The 14,718-nt window shown below is 42.5% G+C and overlaps 1 protein-coding gene across 1 annotated transcript; it reads right to left on the bottom strand.

Moving 5' to 3' along the window:
- Positions 1-391: 391 nt before the first annotated feature.
- Positions 392-3,343, bottom strand: ADM (adrenomedullin). Its single transcript, XM_081314485.1, has 4 exons — positions 3,236-3,343; positions 2,514-2,616; positions 2,084-2,245; positions 392-1,628 (listed from the first exon to the last, which is right to left on the bottom strand). Exons 2-4 carry the CDS (start codon positions 2,609-2,611, stop codon positions 1,436-1,438), a joined length of 453 nt encoding a protein of 150 aa, XP_081170611.1. The 5' UTR covers positions 2,612-2,616; positions 3,236-3,343; the 3' UTR covers positions 392-1,435.
- Between the last annotated feature and the right edge of the window lie 11,375 nt (positions 3,344-14,718).

Consider the following 14,718-nt stretch of genomic DNA (forward strand, 5'->3'; position numbering starts at 1 on the left):
CTTTAACGTGAATAACCTTGGAAGTTATTTTGGCCGTTTTTCTTTTTCTAAGAATATGTTCTTCCCCTGCATAAATCTCTGAATTGTGTTGTGCAACATGAAGAGGACAGTTGCTTCTATGACTAACTGCAGCCAAAGATAGTAACAGAACTACAATAAAATAAATAAATGAAGAGACCAAATTCTGGCATGTTTTAGCTTCACTTAGAAATGTGTGAGGAGATGGGACCTTGAGGTTTATAGGGCTTTTGGCCTTAACGCTGGCTTCTTGGCCAATGACAAACTACGGCAATTAAGGAGTTTGGGATCCATGTAATTCTAAAGCTAAATATGAAACATTGTGTCTTCCCATCTTGTCTTAAAACATCAACAGAGAATTCTTTTTGTGCAATAAAGGTTTATTGTTTCTTTCACATATTGATCTAGGAGAGATTGGCAATATAACTTCATCAAATGGGGCAAACAGACTAATATAAATACAGTGAAAACTACAGGAGGCACATTTCAATGCACTCCTGACAAGTAGCTTGTTTTCCATTGGTCTCCACGATGCTTACAAAATGCACTTTTCATACAGAAAGTATAACTGAATCATAAACTAAGATATTACAACAGATCCTTACAGGAAAGCCACCTCCACCAAAACTCAAGAGAGGGTTTATTTTAGAGAAAAGATGCTTAGGTTAACATTGTGAATGTGAAACATTTTAAGAGTTCTCATTGCAAAATTTAAGTTAAAGAGCACATATCCGGCCAATTCTAAAAAGGACTGTTCCTCCTCTAAAACTGTTTTACAATGGATGATCCAAGAGTCAGGAAACAAAATTTTGGGAATTAAAAAAATAATGCCCACAAGCAATATATCTATGTCTATACATATAATATAAAAATATCTCTGTCATTAAAAAGAATACAAGAACAGAACACCATTTGTTTAAATAGGATTGATTTCTCTCATCGGCAATCACTCACTCACTCATCCTTACTCAACAGCAGGCAGAAATCACCTCACACACATCATTAAGTCCATTGCACTTTGCCAGGCCAGATCATTCAAGTATCAAGACGCCCCTCCAGACAGAAGGGCCTGCCAATTCCATATCCGTGTGGGGAAGAAAGGGAGGGCAGTCACCCCGAAGTAGAGAACAGCCAGTCACCAGCACCACCACCACCACCTAACTTGACGAAACAGTGCCTCTGTAGCTTCCATCCAGTCTTTATTCCACAAGATACTTTAGGGAGGGGTGCAAAGTTTGGTCACCTGTTCCTGCCGTATTCTAAAGCCTGAGTCCTTGGAGGGCGTTTGCCCGTTCCCCTTTTCACCGTCGGGGGGGGAGGGGGGCTGCAGCAAGTCCTTTTATCCTCTCCAATCTTGGGAACACAAGAGATTTGCATCAAAGTGGACTCCAACTCAACCAAGCTGGCCAGTGAACGCCTACCCTTGGACCAAGAAAGCGAAAGAGCGCCGCCTGCGCCCGTAGCCTGATATGGTGAGCTTCTTGGGAGGAGCAGAGATGTCCTTGGAAGCGTCGGTCCATTGGCTGAGCCGGTTGAGTAAGTCCTGTGTGACGCATATCGACAACTTGCAAGCAGGTTCTCTCTTCATACGGATGAGTCTGGTCTGCAGGCTAAGGCACAGAAAAGGACAGTGACACAAGAGTCTGTGAGCGGAAGGGCGAGAAAGAAATTGCTACCTGGCAAGAGCCAGGGAAGAAAACCAAGATGCAGAGCAGAGCTGCAGCAAAACCGAGAAGGGTTCTTCCTAAAGATTCCAGTTTTGAGCCCTTCGGGGAATGAGCCCCTCTCAGCTTTAGGCACTTTGACCTACTTTTGGCACCTGCAGACCTGGCATTTATCTTAAGAAGATAACAAATTCAACCTGCCAGAGGAGCCCTCCTTCAACCATCATGTGGAGGCATCTCTAAGGGGGGGCTGTCTCCCTTGCTGGAATCAAGCCCAAGTCCAGCTCATTTATCGGTTCTCTTCTTTCTTGCTCAAACCTCCCATCCTTCCGTCCCTCTCCCTTGCAAGCAAGTGCTCTGAGAACCACAGCAGTAGCATTCAGATGAGAAGAGTTAATTACCTGGCCTGCTGCACTGAGGGCTCGTCTTTCACATCCTGGGTGCGGATGAAAGAATGCACATTTGGATCAGCCACTCGCTTTGGCAGGTTCCAAAGGAAGCTTTCGGCAGCCACCTGAGCTGGCAGGTCCCGCCTGGCTCGGCTCAGCAACCTCGTGGTCCACCTGGATAATGAGGCAAAAGATAAAACGCTGAGTTAGGCTGGTGGTGTAGAACTAGCCAAGGTGCCTTCCATTGAGAAAGGAGCGATTTGTTGAGGGATAGTCTGCCTTTGACCATAAGAGCTGGCAAGGGGGACCTGGAGTCCTTCAACTAAAGACCCCGCTCGGCCCCCAAACTTTGAAAGAACAGTGATGGTGGGAAGATCCTAGGCAGACTATCTGTCTCTATCACCCGTCTTAGCTGCAAGTCATGCTGCTGATGCCTACTTACTTCCTCTTGAAGTTTGATGCAATATCCAGCTTGATTGCATCTACTCCGAAGAACACCGAAGAACCCAGGTAGAGAAGGGCAAGCGAAACGGCTTTCATCTTGTCTGGGGAGAGAAAGGGCAAAGGGTCAACACCAGCCTGAGCGTCTCTAAAGGGGAATTTCTTGGCAGTCCTGTGCCCCAAGTAGGTCCCTCCTCCCTCTGTCTTCCCCCACTCTCCCCAGTCCTAAGCGAGTGAGGACCTTAGGAACCCAGGCTATACTAAACGTCTGCTTAATCATTCATTACAGCAAGATCAATACTGAGCGTCCAGGGTTCTCGTTTTACACACTTTCGGTTTGCTTAGAAGGCTGAAGGCTAAAGCCACACAGACACACACACATACCCCCCGCAAAAAAAAAACACCCAGGTAAAAGCATTTTAAAGTTACGCTCCTGTTGCCCGTCGCTGCTTTCCCCCTCTCCCACTTCGCACAACAGAACTGAACTCCGACCATCGCTCGACGGCTACTTGTAGACTAGCCTCCTCCCTTGAACTTCCCGGGGAAGCCCCGATCCAAGGACTGGCAGCTCCGAGCCAAGTGTCTCTCGTCCGCGTTCAGATGCGCCACCAACCTGACAACCCGCGCTGCCCACGCACACAACTCTTTTCTCCTTTTTTTTTTCCTCCCCCGCCCGCGCCTTAAAAGTCCCACTTAAGAAAGAAAGAAAGAAAAAATGCACACCTGATAATGACGATAATCCAACTGAAGGTGGGAGCAAATCCTCCTGTAACGTAAAATGCAAAAATAACACAGAAAACTGCTCGGCTCCGCGCCTACCTCGCTTGCGCCACTGAAATTACCACTGTCTCTCCGCGCTCCGCTCGCCTTTTTATAGAGCAGCAGCGGGGAAGGGGGGGGGAGAAGGGGCGGGGCTATTTACTAAGGTCACAGTGGAGGGGGGGAAGGCTGTTGAAAAATAGGGAATATTTTTATTTAACTCCATTTGAAATTAGACCTAATGGACCTTGGGAAAGTTAGGAAGTTTCCAGTGCTTTACCTCTAAGGAGAGCCCTTCCTACCTTGAACTATAGGTAAATCTGGTCCTGCAGATCAGATTCAAACCAGATTCTTTTTAAGGCGATTCAAACTCCTGGAGAAGCGTCCGAGCTCTTCCGCCGCGAGCCCTCCAATACCTGGGATTCAGACTTTCATTGCCGGAGCTAAGAATGTGCCACCCCTAACAACTCTTCCTTTGCAGCTAGCAACGTCCCTCTCGTTTCGAACACTATTGCGATAAATTGCATTTGCTGATACGACCGAGATTCAAAAGCCAGTTAAAGGGGGGGGGGTGGTGGTGGTGAAGCGCTAATTGGGATCGAGTGAAATGTCTGCCTTGGCGCTCATTTTGAAAGGAGAGAAGCTGTCAGAAGAAAGCGTTAAAGCGAACGCTTCGAAACAAGACGGGTGCGCAGAAGTTGTCGCAGCAACCTTAAAAGCGTAGGAATTGGGAGGGGAAAAAAAAGAAAGAGCTGGGTGCGTACGTGCGCATCTAGGCGCACACGGGTGTGAGTGTGCGCGCGTCTGTAGGGAAAAAAAGAATCGAGGACCAATTTCTTTCCTGGGCACTGGGCAGGAGATGCACCACGAGTAATCCACAGCGTGTTACTCAGCTGCACGCGAGCCTTCCCTAACCGCTATCTCCGCACCTCCTCGCCCGCCCGGCGGGATCTCTTTCCAGCCGCCAGCTTACGTTCCTTCGCACACGTAGGCTGCGGGAGTAGCCTCCGCCAGCTGGCTCTCCTCCTGGGAACGTGCAAAGCTATGCAAATCAAACCGGCTTCTCTCTGGCTCCTGGCCCTCCCTCGCTCGCTCGCTCTCTCCCCCATCCCCTTTCCAGGACTCTGTGCAAAGAACCGAAAATAGATTTAAAATTCCCGGGGACTTTTTTTCCGAGACCGCTCTGGGCTGGCTGCGAAAAAGTAGCTGCGCGCGGGCGCGGAAAGAAGCCGGTTGCCGATCTTACGCCGGGGACGGAGGGTTCGCGCCGAGGAACGACCGAGGCTTGCCTTGACTGCCGAGCGCTGACTCGGACGAGAGAAGGGAGGGCGTCCCATTGGCGGCAGCATTCGGGAAATCCTGAAACGGCAGGAATCCGCTCGTGCAGTGTCTGCCTACCGCTCGCCGATTTAGGAAACGGGGGTTCATCGCGTAGGGATTTGACTTTGGCTTGCCCCGAACTGAATCAGCGCCTCTGCTTCTGGCGAGCTTATCTACCCAAACGAGGTGGCTTTCGTTGGCGCTTAAGAGGTTGCCCGGTTCTGACCATTGGAATTTGTAAGCGGTAATTCGCAAGCCATTGTTTTGCTGAGCCAACGCTGCCGATGGTAGTTTATTCAGTAGAGGTTAAATAATTCTTGCCTTTCTGCCGGTGTCAGTCAAGCCTGGGAGAGGTGACCGCATTGCAAAGTTTCAAGCAGGGTTTTCGATTAACAGAGTTTTACCCTTTTGAGGACTAAGGCTGGTTCTTGCAAAGCAGCTCTTGATATGTGTGTATGTGTGCGTCTGTACATTCTAGTGTATATATATACACTATATGTGTGTATATGTGTGTGTGTGTGTGTTCGTAGATTTTCATGCGTACAGGTATGTAGGTACACCAAGACCTATAGATAGATAGATAGATAGATAGATAGATAGATAGATATAGATATAGATATAGATATAGATATAGATATATAGATATATAGAAAATCTACAAAAACATTATATGTATATGTATATGTGTATATATATACACACGTATGTATGTATGTATGTATATATCGGACGCGGTGGCTCAGTGGGTTAGGATGCTGAGCTTGTTGATCAGAAGATCGGCAATTTGACAGGTTGAATCCTGAGTGCCGCGTAACAGAGTGAGCGCCTGTTACTTGTCCCAGCTTCTGCCAGCCTAGCAGTTCGAAAGCACATAAAAATGCAAGTAGAAAAATAGGGACCACTACAGTGGGAAGGTAACAGCGTTCCGTGTGCCTTTGGCGTCTAGTGATGCCGGCCACATGACCACGGAGACGTCCTCGGACAAGTGCTGGCTCTTCGGCTTTCAAACGGAGATGAGCACCGGCCCCTAGAGTTGGAAACGACTAGCACGCATGTGCGGGGGAACTTTTACCTTTACCACAGTCTTATGAAGAAGAATGGCAATTAAGATGGGTGACTTTTAATAATTACAACCAAACATATCACATAGATCTAACAAAACCACTTCCAGGAATTCAGTTTCCCTAAAGATATGGCACCACCTGAATAGAATCAGGACAGGTCATGCCAGCAATAAAGCAAAGCTCTTTAAGTGAGGAATGGCTGAGAGCCCGCAATATGACTGTGGTGCTCTGGAACAAAATTAACAGATATACTTCAAGAATATCTCCTCAGGAAATTTCAAGGCACTTGGGATGATCTTGTTGCAGCCATACCAGAAACAGATGGTTAGGTTCCTTAGATATCGAATTATATCATCTATCCCATTGCAATTCTATTATATAAATATATGATATGTGGACAATACAATATGAAATATTAAGATAAACCATAATAAAATCATAATATGGAGCCATAAAATTTCATATGATAACACTTTATTTAAATTTGTATATCAATGATTGCACGATCTCTGTAGATGCCATACACTAAATAAATAATCAAATTCAACATGAAATTGACAGAGCATGCAAGCAAGATGTGCTGCTTGTCATTGGTGAGTGGAATGCCAAAGTTAGAAAAATGAAAAGAAATGTAATTGAAACAGGAGACAGTGGACTTCAGATTGGAAGAGGTCACTGTACCTTGAAAAAAGAGTTTCAACAGAATGTGCAAAGTATTGTATAATATTCTTAATTTCACATGTTAGCAAAATAATGCTTAGGGTCATCCAGCACTGTTTAGAGCTCAAATGGAAGAAGAAATGGCAAATCTGTGTGTCATTTATTATAGAAAGGCCTTCAATGTCAAGCTGCAGAAATTGTTAAAAAAATAAATAAACCTGGAATCTCAGAACATCTCATTGTACAAAAGTCAGGAAGCCACAATATGGTCAGAACATGATGAAACAGATTGTTCCAGGTTGGCAAAGTAATGAGACAAGGTCCTCAACTTGTGTTTATTCTACCTATGTATTCAATATATATTAAGGGAAGCTGGATTGGAAGAAGAAGAGAATGGTTTTAAAATTGGAGGAAGAAAAAACAATGACGTGTGCTATGCTGATAACACTGTCCCGATAGCAAAAAATGCAAAGGAACCACAAGCTATAGTAGTAAAAGTCAACAAGTATAGTGAAAAATGGAACTAAAATTAAATGTAAAAAAGACCAAACAATGACAACAGGTGGAACAACTAGCCAATTGACAATGAAGATACCAAATGAGTGGATAGCTTCATCTTTTTAGGATCAACCATGAACAGTAAGGAAACCAGCAATAAAGAGATACATGCAGACTAGCACTTATAATAATAATAAGTTAGAAGGGACCTTGGAGGTCATCTAGTTCAACCCCCTGCTCAGGCATGAAACCCTATACCATTTCAGGCAAATGGCTGTCCAGTCTCCTCTTAAAAACTTCCAGTGTTGGAGCATTCACCACTTCTGGAGGCAGGTTGTTCCACTGGTTAATTGTTCTAACTGTCAGGAAGTTTCTCCTTAGTTCTAGGTTGCTTCTCTCCTTGACTAGTTTCCATCTGTTGCTTCTTGTCCTGCTTTCAGGGGCTTTGGAGAATAGCTTGACTCCCTCTTCTTTGTGGTAGCCCCTGAGATATTGGAACACTGCTATCATGTCACCCCTCACTCTTCTCTACGTTAAACTACACATACCCAATTCCAGCAACCGTTCCTTATATGTTTTAGCCTCCAGTCCCCCAATCATTTTTGTTGCTCTTCTCTGTACCCTTTCTAGAGTCTCGACATCTTTTTTACATCGTGGTGACCAAAACTGGATGCAGTATTCCAGGTGTGGCCTTACCAAAGCATTGTAAAGTGGTATTAGTATTTCACGTGATCTTGATTCTATCCCTCTGTTAGTGCAGCCTAGCACTGTGTTGGCTTTTTTGGCAGCTGCAGCACACTACTGGCTCATATTGAAGTGATTGTCTACTAGGACTCTGAGATCCCTCTCACAGTTACTACTATTGAGCAAGGTACCACTTATACTATACCTGTGCTTGGTAGAGTAACCATGAGGACATATGGAAAAGATAATCAAACACGGAGATATGTCTATACCAGGTGTAGCTGACTCGGGAATTCTGGGAGTTGAAGTTTATGGGTCATAAAAGAGCTGAGGTTACCTACCCCTGGTCTATACTAACAAAGGTCAGAACTGTACAAGCCACATGTGACACTCTGTGGACATAAACCTTGGACTTCCAAGATGCAAGTTAGGAAAAATATTGATACTTTTGAACTTTGGTATTGGGGAAGACTTGTGAGAAAACTGTGGACAGACAAGAAAACAAACCAAAGGATCATTGAAGAAATCAACCCAGAATTCTCACTTGAAGCACAGATGACCAGGGCCTTTTAGACACTGTGCAAATGTCTCTGGAAAGGACTCTAATGCTGGAAGGAAAGAGAAGAAAAGGATGAACAGTGGCAAGGTAGATGGATATGGTGTCTAAGAGTTAACAACAACAACTTGATGGCAAATGATGATGATGATATCACACACATTTGAGGACTCAGATGACAAAGTGGAAAAACAGCTAATCCTTAGTTTAAAGGTGCACTTTCTGACTGAGCAAAATAAACTTTACTTCCAGTAAGAAATCCCTAGGGGTACCAGGCACTATAGCAGGGGTGTCAAACTCAATTTCATTGACGGCCGCATCAGCATTGCGGTTGCCCTTAAGGAGCCGGGTGGGTATGGCCAGGGTGGGCGTGGCCTACTGGGTGGGCGTGGCTAGAGTGCGCATGGCCTACTGGGTGGGCATGGCCAGCTCTACAACGTTCGCATCAAGGGTGCCTATGGGGGCCTGGGCAGGAGTGGGACAGATCTGAGGGTCTCTGGGCCAGGGTCAAGGCAGTGGGGGCCATTCCCTCACTGTTTCCAGGATGGCTTCGCGGGCCACATGAAACCACTTTGCGGGCCGGATCTGGGCCCCGGGCCTTGCGTTTGACATGTCTGCACTATAGCATAATGTAACTAGGCAGATGCAGATTCGTTTCTTAGAGAAGTGGAATATTTGCAGTCTTTAAGGGGAAACCCCCAACTTCCCGCTAAGAAGTATGTTCCTCTAAATGCAGGAAAGTACCTATAAATTTCTGGGCCAAAACCATAATGAAATATCTCAGCTGTTTTCAATAAATAGTAACTATCCGGATAAAGAATTGTACAAATTATTGATGCTATTTTCAGTGCATCCAGCAGAACAATTTTTGCAGATTTCAGACATTTTAAATTTAACTTAATTTGGAACTATAACTACTATACTTTTCCTTTTTCTGTATGCTTATTCTGGACTTCTCCTTACAGTAGATTTGTATTTTTGTACAATCTGAAATGGTGTTTGGTGGGGGTGGGGGGGGAAGGTGGGAAAAGGAGGAAACAAGCAGGAAAGGTAGGGGAGACAATGTGGCTTTCCTGCCTCTGGTGGAACATTGATCACCTTGTAAAAGTGCAAGATTTTAAAACCTTAATTAGCTTTTATGACAACCCAGTGTTGGGTTAGATTACATCAGAGGAAAGCAAGTGTTTGGTTACCAGAAGCTGCAATTAATATGGGTGTGGGCAGGTGTGCCTCATCACATGTAGGGGTAAGAGGAAGAGAGAGATGATATTGTGAAGTAGGTGAGGTAAGAATTCTCTGTCCCTGAATCCCCCTTTTTAACCACCAATTAGCTATTTCCTTTACATATTAGAAATCAAAACTACAATCAACATTTGTTATTTTAGATTTCTATGCAGCCTTATGCAAGGATATACCAGGCAGTGCATGTGATTCTCCCTTCTTACATTCATAATTATTCTGTGAAGTAGATTCTGCTTTGAATTAATGACTGACCCAAAGATACCCGTGGATTTCATGAGTCGGAATCCTAACCTGATAATATCCACTGGTGTGTTGGAGCTGCAATTCCCAGAATTCTAATTAGCATCTATAAGGACTTACTATACTAGCTCCATGTTTTCCCCTTGTTCTCAGAACTGGCTGGAAAGTCCCTGAAGTCTCTATTGGCTAGATTTTTTTTAGAAGTGGTTTCCATTGCTTCCTTCCAAGGACTGAGAGAAAGTGACTGGCCCAAGGTCCCCCAACTGGCCTTGTGCCCAGGATGGGACTAGGACTCATGGTCTCCTGGTTTCTAGCCTGATGCCTTAACCATTACATCAGACTCCCTCAGCTCCATATTAAATGCTAATATATGTAATAGGACTTTAATATAAGCATGCATAGGTGTATAGCAGGGGTCTTCAAACTTGGCCCTTTTATGACTTGTGGACTTCAACTCACAGAATTCTTCAGCCAGGCATGCTGGCTGAGGAATTCTGGGAGTTGAAGTCCACAAGTCATAAAAGGGCCAAGTTTGAAGACCCCTGCTCTACAGTCATTCTGCATTGCTAATAGTGAGATTCAGTTTGGTCTAGTACAGGGGTCTTCAAACTTGGCACGCTGGCTGGGGAATTCTGGGAGTTGAAAACCACAAGTCATAAAAGGGCCAAGTTTGAAGACCCCGGTGTATAGGTTCCAAAGCACTGGATGATCAGTCTTGCTGTGTGCAACCCTACTTAGCCAATCTTGGCTGACCTTAGAAAAGGTAAGCAGAGTTGGACATGGTTAATGTTCATGACATGTTAGGCTACATTGATAGATAAAAATATTCTAGAAAAAGGCAATGGGAAACCATAGTTGCATTACCCCAATAAACATTAAAGATGCTGTTACCATTTTAGCTACCTGTTATATCCGAGGCTTTGTATAGGTTCTGTGATTATTATTTCCTCTTATTTTGCTGTGCTGTTATAAGCCTTTGTTAAGGTGAAGATCTATTTGGACTGCACACTAGACACTGAATCATACAAATTAACTATATTATAGTCCTCTTCTGTTGGGAAAACTATCTCAAATGATTCTTTCATAGATCTGTATAGTTGTGCCAACATGGAACATTGGATTAATTGAACCCCCCCTCCCCCCAATTTAAAAATATGTACTATTGGTCATCCATGCACAATTAAAATATTTAAGTACCAATACAAGCTTAGTAGGTGTTATATCCATTAGGTAGACCAGGTCAGGAAATAAACTCCTGGGAAAGCTAAACCTAATTAAGGTTGATATAAAAAAAGAATCTTGTAAGTCTGATTGTTCTGTACCGTAGCCTTCTTTTTATACTCCAGAGAATTAATGCCTGAGCCATTTCTGAATGTTATTTTTTTTTTTTTTATTGAAAAGTTTTAAAAATACAGTTTTCCTTTAAAAAACCCCCTTCCCCCTCCCTACCTCCCCTCCCTACCTCCCCCCTTCCCCCCCCTCCCCCCCTCCCTCCTCCCCCCCCACCTCCCCCTAACCCCCCTCCCCCCCCCGGACTTCCCAGAGCTAAATACAAGGTATATATATATAAAAAGGCAATCATAAACAACCATATACTAACAACTATAAATTCTAAAATCCATCACTCTCTAACTTATATAGGATCAAACAAAACTTAGCATTATTAAATATATATAGAAGACAAAATAAAAAAAGAAAAAAAGAAAACGAAAGAAGACTTATTCAAATGCTAGATAAAACTTCTTGACCCTATACTTATTCTGGATAAACTCAATCCATTTTCTCCATTCCATAATATAATGTTCTTGCGAGTAATCTTTCAAATAGGCCGAAATCTTCGCCATCTCTGCCAAGTCGGAAACCTTTAAAATCCACTCTTGTATAGTCGGCAGTTCCTCTTTCTTCCAATATTGACCTATCAAAAGTCTTGCTGCCGTAACTAAATTCAGCATCAACTTAGAGTCCACAACTGTAGCGTCAACAATTATTCCCAACAAAAAAAATTGCGGACAAAACTTTATCCTCCGTTTAAAAATCTTCTGCATATTCCACCAGACTTTTATCCAAAAAGCCTTGACCTTTTTACATGTCCACCATATGTGAAAATATGTTGCCTCTTCATCACCACACCTCCAACATTTAGGCTGATAATTCGGATACATACTTGCAAGCTTTTTAGGATCTAGATGCCATCTATAAAACATTTTGTAAAAGTTCTCTCTTAAACTTTGAGCTTGAGTGAATTTTACATTCCTCACCCAGATCTTTTCCCACGTGTCCATTGTAATAACTTCCTGAATGTTTTGGGCCCATTTTATCATACAATCCTTAACAAGCTCTGTTTCTGAATCGATCTCTATCAATGCAAGATATATCCGTTTAATATGTGCTGGTCCTTGATTTCTAATTTGCTTTATCAAATTTTCATCAGTCGTTGCAAATCCATTTTTTTGGTCTTCTTTCCACCTGGCCTGTAACTGAATATATTGAAACCAAGTCTGAACAACCTTCTCTTCTCGCAAGAAACTATATGATTTCAAGCACCAAATATTCCTTTCCAAACTTAAAATTTCCTTGTAAGTAGTCTCATCATGTTTGAAACCAGCATGTATATTTTCTATTGCGTGTTTTGGGATTGCCCACAATGGTATCTTGCTGCTTAACTTATGTCTATACTTCTTCCAAACTCTCAGCAATGCCTGTCTTAAAATATGCATCCTAAACACAGTATCTACCTTCTTATCATACAACAAATATGCATGCCAGCCAAACAACAGATCATGGCCCTCAAGATTTAATAACCTCGATTGTGTCAAATTAATCCAATCACTTATTCCTACTAGTGCAGCAGCTTCATAATATAATTTAAAATTAGGCATTTTAAGGCCACCTCTCTCACGAGTATCCTGCATAATCTTAAGTTTAACTCGTGGCTTTTTCCCTGCCCACACAAATTTATTGATACCACGCTGCCATTCCTCCAAGTTAGAGTCTTTCTTAAGAATCGGTATCATTTGAAATAAGAATAAAAATTTGGGCAGGACATTCATTTTCACTGCTGCGATCCGTCCCAACAAAGACAATTGCAATTTTTCCCAACTCTCCAGTTCTTTTTGAATTTTCCCCCATAACTTTTCATAATTATTTTTATATAGCTTTGTATTAGAGGGCGACAAAATCACCCCCAAATATTTAACCCTTTTAACAATCTCAAATCCAGTTAATCCTTCTAAGAGAGCCTTCTGCGAAACTGTCATATTTCTAGCCAAAATTTTAGTTTTCTGTATATTTACTTTAAATCCAGAAACCTTCCCATATTGTGTTATTATCTCCATCAGGTCCACAACAGAGTTCTCTGGCTGGGTCACTGTAACAACCAGATCATCTGCAAATGCTCTCAATCTGTAATCCTGATCTCCAACTTGTATCCCCTTAATTTTTTCCGAATTCCGAATCTTAACCAATAGTATCTCTAATGTTAATATAAATAACAAGGGCGATAGCGGACAGCCTTGCCTTGTGCCCTTCTCAATATTACATACTGTTGTCAAACTATTGTTAACTATAATTCGGGCAGTTTGTTTTTGGTATAATGCCCTAATCGGTTGTAAAAATTTTTCCCCAAAATCCATTTTGTCTAAAACTTTCAACAAAAATTGCCAGTTCAATTGATCAAAAGCCTTTTCAGCATCTAAAAAGATTAGCGCAGCAGAGATCTGGTTGTGCCTTTCCAAAAACTCTAACACATCAACTATATGTCTCACATTGGTTTTCATTTGTCTTCCACTAATAAACCCCGTTTGGTCCCCATGAATCACCTGTTGCAGAACCCTCATCAGTCTATTAGCCAAAACCTTAGCAAATATCTTATAATCTGTATTTAAAAGCGATATCGGTCTGTAATTTTTAACTAAAGTAGCATCCTGGTCTTCCTTCGGAATCAAAGAGATAAAAGCTGTTCTCCAAGACGGGGGCACCTTTCCCCCCCTCTGGATTGTCTGGAACAGTTCCTTTAACGGTTTCATCATCTCTAATTGTAAGTTTTTATAATAGGCCGCAGTCAGGCCATCAGTGCCTGGTGCTTTATCCACCTTCAGTTCCTTAATAGCTGTAAAAATTTCTTCTTCTGTAATCAGTTGGTTAATCCCCTCTTTTTGTACTTGCGTAAGAACCGGGATGCTAGCCTTCTCCAAATACGTATCAATATCTTTTGCATTAATGTCCTCTTTAGTATATAATTTCGAATAAAAATCCACAAAGGCATCCTTAATAAGATTCTGTTGATACACAACCCTTCCTTTATGCTCAATCTTATCTATATTAGATGCCCTTTGTTTTTTCCTCAGTCTATAAGCCAACCATCTGCCTGGCTTATTAGCATTGCAAAAAGTATTATGCCTAGCAAACCGCAGATTGGTCGCCACTTGATCAGCCATTAATTTATCAAATTGTCCTCGTAACAGTCTAATAGCCTCCTTGATCTTCACCTCCTCTGGGTTCAAAATCAAAGCCTTTTCTTTTTCCTTTATTTCATTCTCCAGTTCTTTCCTTCTAGTTTCCACTGCACGTCTATGTCTATTATTATTTCTGAATGTTATTTTATGGCTCTGGACTTGAAAGGATGTTTCAATCCCTTTTGCTTGAGAAATTATTTCTGCATATCTCCACCAAGTTATTCTTTCTTAAACTCTAACAGAATCTAAATTCCTGGTTTCCACACATTTAACATACAAATGATGCAGAAGTAGCACGGAGGAAAACCAAATATTAAGTACACTGCATGGCTACAGTGAAATCAGTGACCAAAATAACATCAATTAGACTTCATGGAAAACTCTTTTAATATGATGATTGTTCGATTTGTGCTCCAACCACTGATGCTGAAGAAGAGGAGGTTGATAACTTCTACGGTCAAATTCAGTATGAAATCGACAGAACTTGCAAGCAAGATGTGCTGCTTATCATTGGTGACAAAGTTAGAAAAACGAAAGAAGGAAATGTAGTTGGCTTGTAAGGCTTAGGAAACCAAAATAAAACCGGAGAGTGACTTAACAATTTCTATCCCATCATTCTTCTAATGATTTCTTCTTAGCTAATACTGTCTTCAAAGAACCAAAACAATGCCTCTATACACTGACATCACAGATGGGTATATGGAAGTTGACCTGTGGTAAGATGGGCAG

This window comes from Vipera berus, assembly GCF_964194415.1.
Source record: "Vipera berus genome assembly, chromosome: 1".
In the NCBI taxonomy this organism is placed as follows: domain Eukaryota; kingdom Metazoa; phylum Chordata; class Lepidosauria; order Squamata; family Viperidae; genus Vipera; species Vipera berus.

What these genes read in the sequence shown, in the direction of transcription:
- ADM (XM_081314485.1), bottom strand. Translation starts at nt 2,611, where the DNA reads ATGAAAGCCGTTTCGCTTGCCCTTCTCTACCTGGGTTCTTCGGTGTTC. An exon ending in GCATCAAACTTCAAGAGGAA is followed by an intron (nt 2,246 to 2,513) that starts GTAAGTAGGCAT and finishes CTCATTATCCAG; the next exon opens with GTGGACCACGAGGTTGCTGA. An exon ending in CCCTCAGTGCAGCAGGCCAG is followed by an intron (nt 1,629 to 2,083) that starts GTAATTAACTCT and finishes TCTGTGCCTTAG; the next exon opens with CCTGCAGACCAGACTCATCC.